This window comes from Danio rerio, chromosome 23 (genome assembly GCF_052040795.2).
Source record: "Danio rerio strain M-AB ecotype USA chromosome 23, GRCz13ab, whole genome shotgun sequence".
Lineage (NCBI taxonomy): Eukaryota > Metazoa > Chordata > Actinopteri > Cypriniformes > Danionidae > Danio > Danio rerio.
This window is the reverse complement of record NC_141043.1, coordinates 50,067,501-50,087,207: the sequence shown is the minus strand read 5'-3', so window position 1 is coordinate 50,087,207 and position 19,707 is coordinate 50,067,501. Positions and strand designations below refer to the sequence as shown.

The following is a 19,707-nucleotide window of genomic DNA, read 5'->3' as shown; positions in this document are numbered from 1 at the left end:
AATGCATACAGCATAGCAAAATACATGTACAAATACTAACCGATTTAGTCTTGAGGTCTGTTTGACACTCACACATTGATGCTCTTTTGGCCACCAAAATAATTGTACTCGTCTGAAAGCATCGTTACACATTTACACTGGATTTAGTATCTCTACATTGCATGTCAGCTGCCTGGATGTTACTGTTGATGTACTGATGTCTCCTGTCTCACAGGGTTTGGTTGGACCAGAGGGAAACCCGGGACCTAAAGGTGTCAACGTACGTGTAGCAGTTCTTCTAATAATAGGCTAATGTTTTCCTCTCAAACTCTGAGTATATTAATAGGTATATCAATATCAATAGAAACGGAGATTTGTAAACTGCGCTGACTCTGTGACTCAGCACTTAATTCACAATATTGGCTGCTGTTAATTTCAACATTTAGGGGCAGAAATCTGTGTATTTATTAGCAACAACACTATAAAGAGGCGAGGCAGTGGCGCAGTAGGTAGTGCTGTCGCCTCACAGCAAGAAGATCGCTGGTTCGAACCTCGGCTCAGTTGCAGTTTCTGTGTGGAGTTTGCATGTTCTCCCTGCCTTCGCATGGGTTTCCTCCGGGTGCTGCGGTTTCCCCCACAGTCCAAACACATGCGGTACAGGTGAATTGAGTAGGCTAAATTGTCCGTAGTGTATGAGTGTATGTTTCCCAGAGATGGGTTGCAGCTGGAAGGGCATCCACTGCGTAAAAACTTGCTGGATAAGTTGGCGGTTCATTCCACTGTGGCGACCCTGGATTAATAAAGGGACTAAGCTGACAAGAAAATGAATGAATGAATGAACATTATAAAGATAAATCCGATTGTATTCAAAAGTTTAAGCTGAAAATGAGTTTCAAACAAAGTCAAAGTTCGGGATTTTTTAGCTTGTTTATAAATACAGTACATGTTTGACATTATTTATTTATTAATTTAATTTTGTTGTGCAAAAAATATAGATTATCATCTTCAATCTAGGCAATTCCCTAAGTCCTGAATAGTTCCTGTTAGTAGCAGCAACACACTAAATCAACCAATCAACCAATCAATCAATAAGTCAATCAATCAATCAAATGAAATGTATTTTTAATATCTGATATTTTTGTCAGGCTTTCTCCAATAGTTGCTGCTGAAAATCAGTTTAAAATATCTTGAAGTTTTGATTTTTCAGTATTTATAATACATTTTTATAATGATTTTTGATTTTTGGCTGTTGACCAATTTCAATAATTCAGCCAAAAGAAATCTTATCATTTACACACCGTTAACTCTTACATTTACACACCAATAGTTGAACACAAAGATTATATTGTGAAGAAAGCTGTAACTATTCACTATTCAATAGTATTAGTTTTTCCTACAGCTCAAGACAGTGTTTACAGGTTTCGTCAGAATCTCATCTTTGTGCCCAAAAGAAGAAAGAAGAAGATTTGGAAACACTCCAGGGGAACAAATTAAAGATTGTGTGTGAACTACGCCTTTAAGGACAGGAAAAACTACTGTAGAAGAAGCAAGCCACATCCAAATGCATCCAAACAGATTGACTGTAAACTCAGAACCAAATCTCCCCTCAGATATCATCTAAAACAATTGTATAGTGCATAACACTGATCATCTGCAGCGTGTGTCGAGATCCGAGATGTTCATGTTTCAGAAACACAGGCTCTTTTTCAGCATCTGGCCATGTGCCGCGGCTCTGGAATGTGCACAGACAGGAGGAGGGCTGAATCTTTCATCTTTGACCGATAGTACATGTGATCTCACTTAACAAGAAAGAAGAACAGCGCATATAGAGCTCCACCAGCCCGCAGCAAACACAAACACCATGAATGATGTGTGTGTCTGCTGTTCAACATGTGGAAGAGATCAGGTTTCACACCTGATACAGACATGACAATACTGTTCTGCAGAATGGATCATTAGGTGTAAGTTACAGCAGTATAGATAATACAGTGTGAGAAGTGAGGCTGTGTAGTTTAGTTGTTTAATAGACGTTTTTTAGATGTCATGTCTCATTTAAAATTCAGAATCTCTTGGCCAGTTGGTGGCGCTGTCCCTAAACTTCTCATATACCATCAAGACATGATAGAGAACACACGCACCAATTTCCGTTCCAATTTGTTGGGGCGTTTAAAGATACAGACTTGTGTTTTCCTCCGAGTCCCTGATTTTCTTCATGCGCTATAAATGAATGCAGCATCAGAGAGCAGTTTACACCAGCATGAGATCAGAATTCTCTGAGCAATATTCAGGAATGATCTGATGACAGATGGAGGACTAAACATGCAGGTTTTATCTAGTGGTGACTTGTTTGTGTTTCTGTATCAGGGCTTCATCGGACCACCAGGAGTTGCGGGACCGCCAGGACTGGAAGGAGAGAGAGTGAGTAGAAACACACAGATGTAAAATAATAATGCTAATGAGGTGCAGGAAACAAGCTCATTAAAGCAAAGCAGCTAACCGTAGACTACACCATGCTCCTCCGCTTTAGTCAGGGTTATTAAAGGGAACGAAGAGACTCTTAAAGGGACAGTTCACTCATTAATGATTCTGACATGTTTGTTTGTTGATGCAGAAGCTGCTTCTATAATGTTTTGGTGTATTTCTTTGCAGTTATCCTGGAAACATTCTTACATGTTTGATCTGATTTTCAGTGTAATATGCAATGGCTTTTGAACTGCACAGCAGTGCACAATAATAATAATTTTGGCAAGCTGTTGCACAATGAAGAAGCTCTGAAATGGTTTACTCTCCCTCATGTTGTTCCAAACCCCTGAGACCATCTTCAGAACACAAATGAAGATGTTTGATGAACTTCAAGAGATCTCTGACCCTTTATAGACAGCAAGTCCAGAAATGAACCAAATACATGGAGAAAAGCATCTTATATCACTTCCTCAGTGGTTCAATCACAATTTTATAAAGAGATGAAAAATAAAGTCGTTATTTTAGTTTTTGTGCACAAACGTATTCTCGTAGCTTTATGAATATGATTTAGAGCAGTGTCTATCAAGAGGGTCTTTAATTCAATTACATCTCATTTATCAATCAAACTTTATATCAGTGTTTTCAGGGGTTGAATAACCAGTGATGGGTTATTCCAACAAACTAGTTTCACAAACCACCTGTTTTTGATATATTAAATGATGCAGTTTGCCAAACAGGGACAAATTTGCATGCCTGCAATGCTGCCAATATTTTCCCACATCCCTGTCTGGGGGGTTCAAGCATTAATTATGGTGGTCAAATCCCTCTGTAATTTGCACCCTGATTGAACCAATACTGACGCATGGACTGTTTAGATCAGGGGTGCTCAACCCTGGTCCTGGAGACCTACCTTCCCACAGAGTTCAGCTCCAACCTTGATCGAACACACCTGAAACAATTAATTAGGACCTGAGCAGCACTTGATAACTACAAACAGGTGTGTTTGATAAGGGTTGCAACTGAAATCTGAAGGAAGGTAGCTCTCCAGGAACAGGGTTGAGCACACCAGAGTTTACCCATTCTCTCCGTGCTCATGTAGGTTTCCCCCCTGGTTTCCTCCCACCATCTAAAAACATGCAGCTTAAGTTAATTGACTAATCAGCACATAGACATGCTCCTAGTCAGTGGTTATCTCTTAAGAGTGATCACTATCTGTTCATCAGCTACTACACCAGGGGAGTTCTACACATCTGCCTGCGCTCAAACTCCCCTCTCGCCTTGCAAACGGGAGGGAGCCCCAGGCTCGAGGATCTTATGAGCTCAGGGCTCTCTCCTGGAACAGCATGCCTAACAAGCTCTATAATCGATCATCAGCTGAGGGTGAACTCTCAGAATTATGTTTATTTGTGGGTTTGGAATGACATGAGGGCGAGTAATTAATGGCTGAATCACCATTTTTGTGTGAACAAACCCTTAAAATTTGCTTTAGGTAGGATTGTTGTAACTAGTGGTTGAACTTGGTATTGCAGTCCAAATGTAAAACATCAGAGCCAATCCTGAGACTGACACACTCCAGGTTGCCAGATTGATGCCAAAGAGATACGATTGTAAAGAAGGTCGAGTCATACACTGTAATCTGCTCAGCTATGCTTATAATATTTATACTGTTTGCTAATGATGTGTGTATTTTAATAACTCTGAATCTTTAGGAGTTTTCTGCGTCTGCTTTTGTCCTCCTTCATGACTGAAACCAATTACACTGTTTTCCACCATCTGGCAACCTGGGGTGCTGTGATTTAATTGTCTGAACGGGCAGTGGGCGGAGTTACACAAATCAAAACACAGCCAGACATTCCGACATGGGGCGCACATTCACAAAGCAGAAGAGCTGACTGTAGCGTTGAGTCTCAGATGGGTTAGGGCAGGTTTATTACACATATTAGGCTAGTTTATACTTCAGAAGTATCAGAAAGTGAAATCCCGCCAACAGCAGTGAGGTTTGGACGTGTTTCGCTGACGCTGAACATGGTGATGAGAGCAGATTCACAGTTGCTTTGACTGACGTTAGTCCCCTGTTGACTGACATGCGCATTGATGAAGATTCAGTGTTTACTAACCGCAATGATGTGTGTTTCAGGGAGTTCCGGGTCCTAGAGGAAACACAGGTCCCAAAGGAAGACAGGTAAAGACATTAGTATGCTAATGAGTCATGCATATTCACAACAGATGATGTATTCGTGGATAAAGGAAGAGGGAAACTGAAGAAAGGATGTGTTGTTGTCATCTGCTGGACAGCTGGAGAGCCGGTGGCAATACTGCAGATGGAAGAGCTTATGAGAACTATAAAAGTGTACATTAGTAAAGAAACATCGCTCTAATGCGTGTGTGTGTGCGTGCGTGCGCGTGCACGTGCGCGTGCGCGTGTGTTTGTGATTGTGTGCGTGCGTGCGTGCGTGCGTGCGTGCGTGTGTGTGTGTATGTGTATGTGTGTGTGTGTGTGTGTGTGTGCGTGTGCGTGTATGTGTGTCTGTCTGTCCCATTGGTGATGTTGGTGCTGCTTTTCCTCCATTGACTTCCATTATAAAAGGTAGTCACTTTGCCCAGAGTGTGTTGATGTACAGAGTTTTCCAGAGTATTTTTCCAAAATATGTGTCAAAATAAGATTTGTCAGCAAAAATCATTCCCTTAGCTGAAACACAGAGATAGTTGTGCCCAAATTAAGACTCAAAAATCCCCCAGAGTGGATGAAAACAACTGAACAACACACACAGGTTCATCTGCAGTGATGCAGTATACAGTACTGGACTACTTCAAAAGTATTATTTCTATTCTATTTATTATTTATCGAGTCTGTGAAGTGTTTTTCATTCAATAGTTGTGATATCTGAGAACTCTATAATGTAGTCAGTCTACACATGAATATGATGATTTGACACGCGCATATATCAGAGCTGATTTGAGACCTGTCAGAGCTCCAGAGAGCCGCTGGAGCAGGTTTCTCTTTACTGTACGAAAGGCTGAAATCCTAAAATCACAGCCCAGATCCAGTGTGTGATGCCAGCTGGGCGCGCGCCCGCCGTCTGCTGCTGCAGGATCATTAATCAAAGCTTCTCCCGGCCGGATGAAAGACATCCAGAGCCTCTGGGCGACGACAGACACAAGCAAACATGCAGAAAAAACAGCAGATTCTTTGACAGTAACGTGAGCGTGTCAGCATGCAGACCGCGTCTCCTCAGGACACAAACACTGACAGACTGCTGATCTGATGCTTTCACAGGGGGTGGTGGGAGACCCGGGAGAACGAGGACCTCCGGGACCAGATGGAAATCAGGTGAGTGTGTCTTCTACAGCACTTTGTGTCTTATTTTACAAATGTTCTGTGTTTTCATGTGGAAAAGTGTGCACACCTTTAATTATTAACCCTCCTGTTGACTTACTGGTCGAAATTGACCTGGGTACCGCTCTGACAGCAGAAGGAAAACCTAGAAAAATTAGCAGAAGGAAAAATGTAGTGGCTTTTTCTTAAATCACCCAATATAAAAATCAGCCACTTTCTGCTTTCATTTTTCAGAATCTCCACCTGTAAGTTCAGTTTCACACCTGATACACACATGACAATACTGTTCTGCAGAACGGATCATTAGGTGTAAATTACAGCAATATAGATAACGATAAAGAGTGTGGGCGAGGCAGTGGCGCAGTAGGTAGTGCTGTCGCCTCACAGCAAGAAGGTCACTGGTTTGAAACTCGGCTCAGTTGGCGTTTCTGTGTGGAGTTTGCATGTTCTCCCTGCCTACGCGTGAGTTTCCTCCGGGTGCTTCGGTTTCCCCCACAGTCCAAACACATGTGGTACAGGTGAATTGGGTAGGCTAAATTGTCCGTTGTGTATGAGTGTGTGTGGATGTTTCCCAGAGATGGGTTGCGGCTGGAAGGGCATCCGCTGCGTAAAAACTTGCTGGATAAGTTGGCGGTTCATTCCGCTGTGGATTAATAAAGGGACTAAGCCGACAAGAAAATGAATGAATGAATGAATGAATGAATGAATGAATAAAGAGTTTTATAAATATGAAAAGTGAGGCTGTGTCGTGTTCATAATCTCATTCGTGTTTTTAGATGTCATGGCTTATTTAAAATTCAGAATCTCTTGACCAGTAGGTGGCGCTGTCCCTAAACTACTCATAGACCATCAGGGCATGATGGAAAAGGCACGCACCAATTTTCATTCCAATTAGCTGGAGCATTTCAAAGATACAGACTTGTTTATGTTCAAATCATCATAAAACACGGCAAAATGCAAATCGATTCGGTGCCAAAACTTTGACATCCAAACACTGATGTTTCTTTCACCACCTTAACTTGTGTCTTATCTTGCAGAACTAATCTCTACCACATGTAGGACCTGTTGGTGTGTGTTTTCTCTGATCAGCTGTCTGATATATGTACATTTAGTCTCCAGGAATAAAGTCTATTTTTTAATCTGGTGCTATATATACACATTGAGCTAGGCTACATCACCTAAAGCACAACCACCAGGTCACGGCCCAGTACCGGCTCATGAAGGAGTTTAAAATGATGAACATAGCACAGGTGTCATAGATCAGGTGTAGATCCGTCTGTACGTTTACACCAGTGCTTCTCACATCAGACTGCTATCCCATCAGGAAGAACACATGACGTGAGCAGGGGTACACAGGAGCATACAGTCATGTGACAGTGGTGAAAGTCATGTGAAAAACCAACACAATCTCACGGCAATTCCTAACTTTTTCATATAGCTGCTAATTCGTTCTGTCTTATTAGTACATTTTAGTACGCTTTTCGTTTCCGTTTATCGTCAGCGTTTTCGAGATGTTTTCTGGATTCAAACCCAGTCGGTTTTCCCTGTCGTTGAGCAGAAGAGTGTGCAAAATCACTTCTTGACAGTAGATGGCGCTACACAACATTCAGCTTCTGACACCCTCTTATAACACAGAAGGAGAAGGTAAAGTTGACACGCTTGTTGTTAAAGTCGCTGGTGACTCAAACATGCATGGATGTCTCAAGCAGCAGCTCCAGCTCTAGTGATGAACAGATGAGTAGTGTTCAGCAGAGCAGTCAGCAGCTCCACGTTCATATCTCCTCTGGGCATCTTCTTCATTGTGCGCTCGCATTGACAGTGTTGCACCTGAGCGTCTCCAAGTGCTGTTTACTGTAACTCCAGCAGCTCTGTGCACGTCAACAGAACAAACTGTGTGTGTATGTGTGTGTGTGTGTGTGTGTATATGCACAGGTTGTGATGTTGTGTTGTGTGTTTCAGGGGCCCGTCGGGGGAACCGGCAGCAGTGGATTCCCAGGCCTGAGAGTGAGTCTCAAACACACACACATAAACAATCACACACACAGAGACACAAACACGCTATCTCATAGACACATACACACTCTGATCTCAAATCAGCTTCATTCTGATGAGATTAGAGTAATGATGTGTGCTGGAGCGACTCAGAGGAACAGTCAGCAGCGTGCCGCACAGCTAATCAACATCACAGAACACTTCACAAGACACCACATGACTGAACATTTCAGCTGGACACACACACACACACACACACACACACTCTGTGATTTCAGATTGATTTTGTGCTGTCATTTTTAGAGAATCAATGATTTCTGATTGATTTTGTGTTCTGATGGTTTGTGCATTATTGTTTTCTGATTGATTTTGTGCTCTGAAGGTTTAAGAGTCAGTGATTTCAGATTCATTTTGTGCTGTCGTTTTTAGAGAATCAATGATTTCTGATTGATTTTGTGCTGAGATTGTTTAAGAATCAGTGAGTTCAGATTGGTTTTGTGCTCTGAAGGTTTGTGCATTATTGTTTTCTGATTGATTTTGTGCTGTCGTTTTTAGAGAATCAATGATTTCTGATTGATTTTGTGCTGAGATTGTTTAAGAATCAGTGAGTTCAGATTGGTTTTGTGCTATTATTGTTTGAGTCAGTGAGTTCAGATTGATTTTGTGCTGTCGTTTTTAGAGAATCAATGATTTCTGATTGATTTTGTGCTGAGATTGTTTAAGAATCAGTGAGTTCAGATTGATTTTGTGCTATTATTGTTTGAGTCAGTGAGTTCAGATTGATTTTGTGCTGTCGTTTTTAGAGAATCAATGATTTCTGATTGATTTTGTGCTGAGATTGTTTAAGAATCAGTGATTTCAGATTGGTTTTGTGCTCTGAAGGTTTGTGCATTATTGTTTTCTGATTGATTTTGTGCTGAGATTGTTTGAGAATCAGTGATTTCTGATTGATCATGTGCTGAGATTGTTTGAATCAGTCATTTTTAGATTGATTTTGTGTTCTGATGGTTTGTGAATTAGTGATATCAGATAGATTTTGTGCTGTCATTTTAGGAGAATAAGTGATTTCAGATTGATTTTTTGCTATTATTGTTTGAGTCAGTGATTTCAGATTGATTTTGTGTTCTGAAGGTTTGATAATCAATGATTTCTGATTGATTTTGTGCTGAGATTGTTTAACAATCAGTGATTTTAGATAGATTTTGTGTTCTGAAGGTTTGAGAATACATGATTTCTGATTGATTTTGTTTTGAATGTTAAAAAAATCAATGATTTTAGATTGATTGTGTACCAAAATCTTTGGAGAATCTGTGATTTCAGATTGGTTTTGTGCTGAGATTGTTTGAGAATCAATGATTTCAGGTTAATTTTGTGTTGTGATTATTTCTAAATCAATGATTTTAGGTTGGGTTTGTGCTGTGATTGTTTGAGAATATGGCTGGTTTTCAGCAGTGTGTTCTGCTACTGAACTGAGATCAGTCCAGAATCTTCTGCCAACAGGAGATTAATAATCCTGTGTGTGTGTCCTGGCCTCAGTTCAGCCACCGAACACTTCAGCAGCAGAGATAAACCTGATAAACCTCTGCTTTTGGCCAGAATATCCTGGTTCAGGAGAGATGAAAGCACAATCTCACTCAACATCACATCAGTATTAATGACTTCAGAAAACACAGAGCTGTGTCAGGGTCACAGAGACACGGTTAATCACAGTCTGATATATGAAGCCCTGTTTTATTGAACTGAGAACACACGATGCACTTACAGTGCGTCTAAATTCACTTCTGCTAGTTTAACGATGAGATAAACTCTCTAAAAGGTCTGCTCCTGTTCTCTTTATCAGTAATGAGTGCCTTCTGAGCATAACCTGCTGGAAACCAGTCAGAGTCTCGTCTCCCATTGCGTTTAAGAGCCAGTTGCCCTCATCAAACCAGTGAAAAAGTGAAACCAGTAGAAACAATGGAAACTAATAAAAGTACTCCTTTAACTGAGTTCAGTCGTTCCCTGAGGAGATTTGTTTCTGGAGAATTCTGTGTTACATCTAAAATGTGGTTCATTTTATTACTGTATAGATTTTATTTATTGTTTTTTTATTATTTATAAAGATTTGATTTGGGAACTGATTGGCCATTTTTTGTACAGTATATGCTGAATTACATTCTGTTTAGTATTTTCATTTAAGCTGCAGTTTAGTTAATTTTTCTGTGTATTTGTTGTTTATTAAGCCTAAATAATGCAACTTCTCAAATTGTTCTTGCATTAAATGAAAATTTGTTTAGATTTTATCTTAAATTTGATTAAGTTTAATAACTAACCCACATAACGTGTTCAATTCTGAGTGTTTTCAGTGTATAGTGTTCTGGTTGTGTCTTTAAAACACACACTTGTCTCAGAGTGGACAGAGATGTCAGATTTACAGCCGTCTCTGATGAGTTTTCATGATGCTGCTCTGTGTCTCTGAGCTCTGCTGATCGCGGAGAGGAGCTGATCTGCGTTTTACAGCCGTGAAATTCACTTTTAACCAATGAAATGTTGAACAGCATCATCAGGATCCAGACACTAATGCAGAACACATGCAAGAAGACCAGCAAAGCAGGATGACATGTACAGCTCATACCCTGCATTATATGAGGATGTGTTAGATGAAGGAAAACAGGACGAAATATGAATCAATGAGGAGATTTGAGAAATGTTGGCTTTTGAAATGTTATCGTCTTACGGATATCTCCCCAAGTGAAATAATACAAACACTGATTAGAAACACTGCATAATGAAAATTCAATATTAGGATAAATAAACAGAAGCTAAACTGAGAATATTTATATCATATGCTGTATTTATATTGCATATTACATCCCGGACGAGCCCCCATGAAGAAAAAGGCCATAACAAATAAACAAAAACAACTGATTAAACAAATGATGTTTAATGAATAATCAATATCAGCATAAAATACAGAGTCAACCAACAAAAATAGGCGAAACTGAGAATATTTAAAGTGTATTACTGTATATCATTACCATATATGTGCTGTATGTTGTAAGAGCAGCAGATAATATCTGGTCTTCTAGTTGATGAAGTGTAAAAGTGTCAGAAGGTGGATTTCTCACAACACTTCAGTCAGGGAGTGTTTAATATACTATACATTATTTAAATGTCAATTATTTGGCTTCTTATCTGCATATCTTCACATAATCAGATGAAAGTTTTCTTTGTACTTTGGTCAAACTATTCAGAACATAGAGATATATTAGTAATCATTATATAATTAAGAGCCAAGCGCTGCAGGTGTGTAGGCATCTATTGTTTTCCTTGGCATTCCTATTACTATTATTATTGTTATGATTTCGTTTCCGTTTCTTCCGCTGGATGTGAATGGCAGCACATATAACTGGATGAGCAAAAGTTGTTTAATTTGGCACAATGATAGAGGACAGTCTCAACATTAACCAGAGCAAACAGGAAGTCTCTAACTCAGACTCTCTAGCGCCATCTAGCAAACTCCAGGACACACACACAGGATTATTGATCTCCTGTTGGCAGAAGGTTCTGGACTGATCTCAGTACAGAGTCAGAACACAACAACCACAGATCTGAGAAAACACACCTTCAGCGTCAGCTCAAATACAGCTTCAGGACACACACTCAATCTCAAATCACTGATTCTCAAACAATCTCAGCACAAAATCAACCTGAAATCATTGATTTTGAAATAATCACAACACAAAATTAAACTGAAATAATTGATTTTGAAATCATTACAACACAAAATCAACCTGTAATCATTGATTTTGAAATTATCACAACACAAAATCAACCTGAAATCATTGATTTTGAAATAATCACAACACAAAATCAACCTGAAATCATTGATTTTGAAATAATCACAACACAAAATCAACCTGAAATCATTTATTTTGAAATCATTACAACACAAAATCAACCTGTAATCATTGATTTTGAAATAATCACAACACAAAATCAACCTGAAATCATTGATTTTAAAATAATCACAACACAAAATTAAACTGAAACTGTTGATTTTGAAATAATCACAACACAAAATCAACCTGAAATCATCGATTTTGAAATAATCACAACACAAAATCAACCTGAAATCATTGATTTTGAAATAATCACAACACAAAATCAACCTGAAATCATTGATTTTAAAATAATCACAACACAAAATCAACCTGAAATCATTGATTTTAAATAATCAGAACACAAAAGCTACCTAAAATCATTGATTCTTAAACAATCTCAGCACAAAACATATCAGAAATCGCAGATTCTCAAACCTTCAGAACACAAAATCAATCTGAAATCACTGATTTTATTTTTTTCCTGTGGCTCAGTCTGATTTTAACACAATTGGAATTTTTTCGCTATTTGGATGTTTTTGCTAGACCTGTTTGATCAAACTCGTCCGGCTGTTTATCTGATTTTAACCAAAATTGAATCACATGATCTACGGACCACGCTGACCAAATGTTATGGAATTTAAGTTAATTAGACGAACCGTTTTCGTTTAACTTGCGAATAAATGTAACAGAGCAGTGAGAATGCACTTGAGGAGATATCTCTGTAGTGCATTCATAAGTTCACACTAAACTTGGTGTGTGTTATAACAACTATGGTCTGAGGTTATATGCAGAGTTTCAGTGCACTGCCCTCTAGTGGTTCAGAGAAACAAAAATGGCTTCTCAACCGTTTGTCCAAAATTCATAAAATTGGTGTGTTTCCATGCGGCGGAGCATGCCGAGTCTGATCATGTCTGATTTATCCCTGTCAGCTCTTTTGTCTGTCGGACATTACACACTTCACCTGTATTTAAAAGCTCATTGTTTGACATTGTCTGATGCTCTTTACTATCCTCGCTGTTCTTGGCCTCTGCTCTGCTCATTCTGCATATGAAGTGCTCGGCCCCTGAATTGCTGCTTGCAGCTATATTTAATGCATTATTATATTAGACCTGTGGTAGGGAACCTATAGCTCTCGTGCCACATGCAGCTCTTTGACCAAAAACGTGTGGCTCTCCAGCTGTCTTCCTTCAATATTATTTTACCAGTTAAAGAATTATAACCATCACTAAAAATCAGTTCCCTATCTAAATACAACTCCAATCCTCTTTTGTTTTGAGCAGTGTGTGTTTGTGGCAATGTGGATGAACTTGAACTGCGACTCTAATAAAGGGCAAACAGCCTACATTTGTATGGTCAAACCGCAGTCATGAGTGGTGATGGTGAAAATGAAAATACTATTAATTATTCTTTCCTCACTGATGGACTTGCTCAACATGTGACGCTTCATTGATCCACAGCTGCTCTACAGAAAGTGCACGTTACTGCATACAATCAAAATTAGGAAAAGGTTATTAGTTTCCATCATTTATTTTTATTAATTTTTATTAATTATTTACTATTATTATTTATTATTATTTACAGGTGCAGTGTGTAAGTTTGACACCCAGTGGTTGAACCAGGTATTGCACTCTTGGATCAAAACAAACACAAGCGCAGGTTGCCAGATTGACAACAGCAGAAATGTATATATTAGAAACAGATTCTGTTTCAGCTGAACAGCAGAACACTGACAGTGATCAGCTCAGCTACAGCTCATGTGCTGTATTCAGTGTTAGATGCTGATAATGTGAGTCTGACAGGACATTATCAGCACACTACTGACAGCAGCAGCAGAGAGTTCAGCTCAGATCTGGAGAACACAATAAAGCATCTGAAACTGAACTTCAGAACTGAGACTCACATATCACAACACATATCAGTGATTCAGCATCTACATTAATCCTGTTCAAGAGCTTTAATATGTGTTCATCAGAGTATAAAGCTCAGTGTTGTGCTGGAGTGCAGTGAGTGCTCTATTCTGAATGGCTGTGTTTAAGTTCTGTCCTGTTTCCTCTGCTGCAAACTGCCAAACTGCTCATCACTGCATATCTCGTCATGTAGTGTGCTGTTAGGACAGAGGGTTACAGTGTGACCTGCTTATCTAATGTTTACACTTATAATATCTATATTATTTGCTCATTAATAACCTCATGTGGAACTCTGAATCTGCATCTCATTTCAGAGTCTGCTGCTGTCCACCAGAGGGCGCATTTCAGACATATATGCATGCTTTGAGAGTCTTCCTGACTGAATGACTGAATGAAATATGCTGTTTTCCACCATCTGGCAACCCGTGTGCTGGAATATAATTGGCTAAACTGGCAGTGGGCGGGTTAAAGAGACCAAAACAAGGCAGCTGTTCCGGTTCACATCTGACTCCAGCATTGAGTTTGAGATTAACAGGAGTGTTCACTGAGCATGATTCTGAATATCTGCACACACATGCTGCTGTTTATATGATGCAGAAGAGTCACACACTCACACACAGCACCTTTAACTAGTAACTAATAGCTTTTTAAACGTTATTTTAGAATATTACATTATTTGTCTTCTTTTATTCAGGTTTGTGCTCAGAAACGTGTCTCCATCCACCCATTTTTCTGCACATTTTATATTATTGCATAAAAATACTTCAAAAAATGCTTCAAGATGTGCATGAAATGTGTATATCCATGCAACTGAGAGGGGTAATCTTGTAATCTGATAATAATACTGCTATAAAGCTCATCTGAAGGCATCAGCCTGCACTTCTCTGCCTGAGGTTTTCTCCAGTCGAGCAGGAGCTGAGGATGTTCTCCTGCTGTCTCTCAGTGGATGGACACACTGATGTATTCACTGATGTTTAATGCAGTATTGCAGTTGTAGCAGATAAATTTAATCCCTCTCTCTCTCTCTCTCTCTCTCTCTCTCTCTCTCTCTCTTTCTCTCTCTCTCCTCTTCTTCTTCTTCTTGTTCTTCTTCAGGGTGATTCAGGGCCTGAGGGTCCGCGTGGGTTGCCAGGTATTGTGGGAGCTCAGGTAACGTCCGTCCCCTGATTAAAGCTCACATCTCTGATCTCATTGGCTGCACACTGAAGCTCTTCTTCTCTGATTGGCAGGGCCTGGGCGGAGGGGCGGGGCCTCCTGGAATGAAAGGTGATAAGGTGATTTAAATATTTCTATTATTGCAGTGAATATGCAAATTAGGGTTGACTTTTGCACAGATACGGATGTTCTCCTTCAGCTCTTCTGTCTTTACACTGAATATCCATTTCAAGACGACCTTTCACTGGACAAGCAGTGTCCTGATATAAAACCTTTTGTGTTCTGAAGCATGTACACAGATGTCTTACGCAGGTTTAGACTTTAAAGTGTGAGTCAGCGGTGTCAGATAATAACACACGTCCGCTTCTAGAGAGTTATTCTGTCCTCGAGCACAGCTTCAGGAGTTTGATCTTCATTTTGATCAGTGTTATTCGACTAAACCTGAACATTTCTACAATATTCTCACCACTCTTTCACTATAATCTGAAGAAAGGGTGTGTGTGTGTGTGTGTGTGTGTGTGCATGCAATGGTTCGGTGTGTGTGTGTCGATAGTGGTTTTGTTCTGCGTGTGTGTGTGTGTGTGTTCTGTGTTTATAATCTGTGCTGCTGTGTGATTCAGGGTGAACCAGGCCTGAGAGGAGAACCGGGAGAATCGGGTTACCCGGGAGACAAGGTGAACATCAGATTAACCACACACACACACACACACACTCATATGCATCCACACACACACTCCCACTCTCACAGATACAAGTTTCACACAGTAAAACGCACACACACACACACACACACACACTCACGTACACACAAACACACTGGTGTGCGTGTGTGCATGTGTGTGTGTGTGTGTGTGCTGGGCTGTAAGTGCACACGTGTCCGCTGATCATCATAATGGTCTGCATCTGTTGACTCGTGTCTCAGGATTGTGGGAATTGCTCTGGAATAAATGATGTTTAGGTGTAAATTTAGCTTTTACAGGTCTATGATGTTCAATTAGTAGTAAATGGCTTTAATATTGCTAGAAAGCATGTTAAACACAGCATTGGACGCACTGGTGACGGAGTTCTTTGATGTGCTCACTGCTCCTTTCACAAACCTCCAGAGTCTCTTCTAGAACCGATGATCGTGTGATGGGAAACACCTCAACACCTGAGTGTGCTTCCGACATGCCAATCTGCTGTGATTTATGTATTTGCATAACTGTAATAAGCTGTTTCTCATTGGCGGTGGAATAAAATACAGGGAATATATGAGTGTTTAATCCACACTATGAGCTGCTGTTCACGTTGACTTTAGCCTGTATGAGTTGTGTGTAGATCATGATGTTCTCTGCTCTCATATACTGTGTGAAAGCATCTGTACATGTGTCTGTATCATCACATTGTTGGTCTTGGTTGAGCTTGTGTGTTTTAAACTGGTGTTAACTGGAGGCACGTTGTGTCAAAGCAACAGCAAATGTGTTTAGAGTGGTGTACAGAGTTTAGGAAACTTGTTAAATGTATTGAAAAAACTCATAGTGAATGTGAAAAACTGTCAATTACAAACTCCAGAATCCCAACCAAACGTTAAATATGTGTTGTTCCTCTTGACTTTCCTCCTGATAGAGTTTTGTGTAAGGTTTTTCCCTTATATATTCATTTGCCTCGGCTCAGTTAGCGTTTCTGTGTGGAGTTTGCATGTTCTCCCCGTGTTGGCGTGGGTTTCCTCCGGGTGCTTCGGTTTCCCCCACAGTCCAAACACATGCGGTACAGGTGAATTGGGTTGGCTAAATTGTCCGTAGTGTGTGTGTGAATGTGTGTGTGGGTGTTTCCCAGAGATGGGTTGTAGCTGGAAGGGCATCCGCTCTGCATAAAAACTTGCTGGATAAGTTGGCGGTTCATTCCGCTGTGGCGACCGGATTTATAAAGGGACTAAGCCGACAAGAAAATGAATGAATGAATGAATATACTGTACATATATTTATAAAATATTTAAATAAGACATGTAAAAATAGTGCTGTTACACATTTCTTATTTTAACCCTTGAAAATGTGTTTACAATCTAATTTACAGTTGACAAATCACCATCACATGAAGAGAATGAGTGTGTGTCAACAAAGCCCGGATTTATATGATCTGTGTGTGTGTGTGTGTGTGTGTGTGTGTGTGTGTGTGTGTGTGTGTGTGTGTGTGTGTGTGTGTGTGTGTGTGTGTGTATAGGGAGCGGCTGGTAATCCTGGACCAACAGGACCACGAGGAAAACCGGGGGTTCAGGTAAGACCACCTGTTCTTCTGTTGATGATGATGATGATGATGATGTTTACAGCAGATTCTCTCTCTCTCTGTCTCTCTCTCTCTCTGTCTCTCTCTCTCTCTCTCTCTCTCTAAAGGGGAAAACAGGTGAAGCGGGGCCGCAGGGGCCTCCGGGGCCTCCAGGACCTGAGGTGAGGATTATTGTCAGATTATTCTCTGTGTTAAGGAGAAACTCTGTTCATTTTCACTCATTATTTCTGAAAACAGGACTCTATGTTGTGCTTGTCTAGAAATTATGACTGATTTAAGATTATTAAGGCACATACTCTATTTAAGCTTGTGCTCACTCTATTGGAGTATTTGAGCGATTTGGCAGTGATCTGCTCACAGTTTGACTTCTGTATCATATCATGTCTATAACCTTTTCATTTTGAGCATTGTAAGCTCTGGATCAGGGGTGCACAAACTTTTTCTTATGAAGGGCCAAAAACCAAACCTGACTGAGGCTAGTGGGCTGAAGGTAAATATAGCTGCCATGGATAATTTGCTCATTTATTTAATAATGTTTAAAAAAGACAGGACAAAACTGCTTTATATTAACTAACACTGTATTTTATAGCTTTAATAATGAACTTATTAGAGTAAAAGTCTCATTTATAGCAGAATTACAGTTGTTTTTGCCTGATTTGCTCACTGCTGTCCTCTGCATAGTCCTCTATGTGTCGAGTGACAGTGTTTACATTATAATATATCTGATTTATTCACAACATTTGATTGAAACCTTTCATTTCAGTTTGCTTTTTTTGTAGCTCAGCAATAAAATGATCAGAAATAGTCACGTGAAATTACAAATGAGGATCTCTGTGATAAAGGCATTGGCCGTAACCCTCTCCATCATACTCACTCTCCTCTCAGATGGGATGGTGGGCCAAATCAAAGGTTACAATGGGCTGGCTTTGGCCCACGGGCCCTACTTTGGGCATCTAGATGATAGATAGTAAAGCCCAAAGTGTAGAATACAGAGCGAATTGTCCAGCAACTGTTACTGTTTTAGTTTGGGAAGCTCATGTTTGATAAGATGCCTCTGGTGGTGAAGCAGAGAAGAGCTCTGATATAGTCTCACTGATATACACTGGTATAGTCTCTGAAAAGCTTTTGCAGAAGTCTCATTTAAAATATAAACTCATGAGACACTTGGCCTTCAAGACTTATTTTTATGTCTAGGTTACTACAAGAATGTTTTCCTGTCTTTGCATATATATATATATATATATATATATATATATATATATATATATATATATATATATATATATATATACATTTATATTTACATTTACATTTAGCAGACTCTTTTATCCAAAGCGACTTACAAGTGAGGACAAGGGAGCAATTTACACAACTATTAGTGCAACAATGAATAAGTGCTATAGGCAAGTTTCAGGTCTGTAAAGTCTAAGAAGGAAAGCATTAGTAAATTTATTTATTTATTTTTTGTAGTTATTGGTGGAGTCAGAGAGGCAATTGCAGGTTAGGAAGTGAAGTGGAGACTAAATAGTTGAGTTTTTAGTGGTTTCTTGAAGACAGCGAGTGACTCTGCCGTTCTGATGCAGTTAGGGAGTTCATTCCACCAACTGGGCAGATTGAATGCGAGAGTTCGGGAAAGTGATTTCTTCCCTCTTTGGGATGGAACCACGAGGCGACGTTCATTCACAGAACGCAAGTTTCTGGAGGGCACATACATCTGCAGAAGTGAGAGCAGATAAGAAGGAGCAAAGCCAGAAGTCGCTTTGTAAGCAAACATCAGAGCTCTGAATTTGATGCGAGCAGCAACTGGCAGCCAGTGCAAACGGATGAGCAGCGGAGTGATATAGAATACAGTGAATTGTTCTTTCTCATTACTTCACATGTGTAACGTCTGGGTAAAGGTTTACATTCTCCTTGTTCTCATTGCGATTCTAAAAAGTCTTGGTTCAATGATTATAGGCAGATAAGCAAATCGTCACCTGTAGGTTTGTGAAGAGGTTAGTGGGCGGAGCCTGTTGTGTTGATACTCATGCATATTCAGGAATGGACGAAGAGGTGGTACATGAGCAGAGCTGGAGATGCCTGGTTGCGTTTTACTTCAGTTTCTGTACCCCTTTATGAAATGAGCTGTGAGCATGTGTTTGGTACTGTAGCATGATGCCTTAATGGATTAAGCCAACTCTACTCAGGAAAACCTGAGGGGGGGGGGGGTGAATAATTGACTTCAGCTGTGTATATACACACACACACCCCATTATTATCAGGGCTTCATGGCAGTGGGCGGAGTTAAAGGTCTTTTTAGTGAACTTTTGTAACTGCAGCTGTCTAATTGGTTGATTTCCTGCACAGCATCATGGGTAATGTAGTTCTCCCTCAATAGTATCTGTAGTTAAACGCTTTAAAATAAGTTGAACGAATATGAGCAGATGTGCTTATGTAGTGGATTAGCATCCTCCGAGCCCAACACAGCTCTGTTTTTAAACGCTTCATAAACAAACACGCAACATATAAAAGATTTATAGACGTTTTGACACATGAATGTTTGTGGATTTTGTGCTTTGGTTTGCAGTCTGTTTGGGTTTAATATGTAGCAGAGCTTTATAATAGCTGGAGAAGGTTAGCCGTTAGCATTCTCATTGATGTCAATGGCAGTGGCATGTGGCTATCAGATGTAAAAACCAGTTTATTGCAACAAAACCTCCATCAGACTACAGCTGTTTACAGGCGTCAGTGAATGAGCTGAAGTGTGTGT

The 19,707-nt window shown here is 39.9% G+C and overlaps 1 protein-coding gene across 3 annotated transcripts in view; it reads left to right on the top strand.

The window, feature by feature from the left end:
• col24a1 (collagen type XXIV alpha 1) overlaps nucleotides 1-19,707 on the top strand; it is a 140,791-nt gene that overhangs the window by 71,252 nt on the left and 49,832 nt on the right. For all 3 annotated transcript variants that reach the window (XR_015524176.1, XR_015524177.1, XM_087307931.1), the window contains exons 10-19: nucleotides 215-259; nucleotides 2,344-2,397; nucleotides 4,580-4,624; nucleotides 5,720-5,773; nucleotides 7,739-7,783; nucleotides 14,637-14,690; nucleotides 14,771-14,815; nucleotides 15,317-15,370; nucleotides 16,896-16,949; nucleotides 17,066-17,119. Coding sequence is in view for 1 of the 3 variants with exons in the window: in XM_087307931.1 (XP_087164057.1) it covers nucleotides 215-259; nucleotides 2,344-2,397; nucleotides 4,580-4,624; nucleotides 5,720-5,773; nucleotides 7,739-7,783; nucleotides 14,637-14,690; nucleotides 14,771-14,815; nucleotides 15,317-15,370; nucleotides 16,896-16,949; nucleotides 17,066-17,119 (504 nt within the window). In the remaining 2 variants the exon portion in view is untranslated. The remainder of the gene's footprint in view (nucleotides 1-214; nucleotides 260-2,343; nucleotides 2,398-4,579; nucleotides 4,625-5,719; nucleotides 5,774-7,738; nucleotides 7,784-14,636; nucleotides 14,691-14,770; nucleotides 14,816-15,316; nucleotides 15,371-16,895; nucleotides 16,950-17,065; nucleotides 17,120-19,707) is intronic.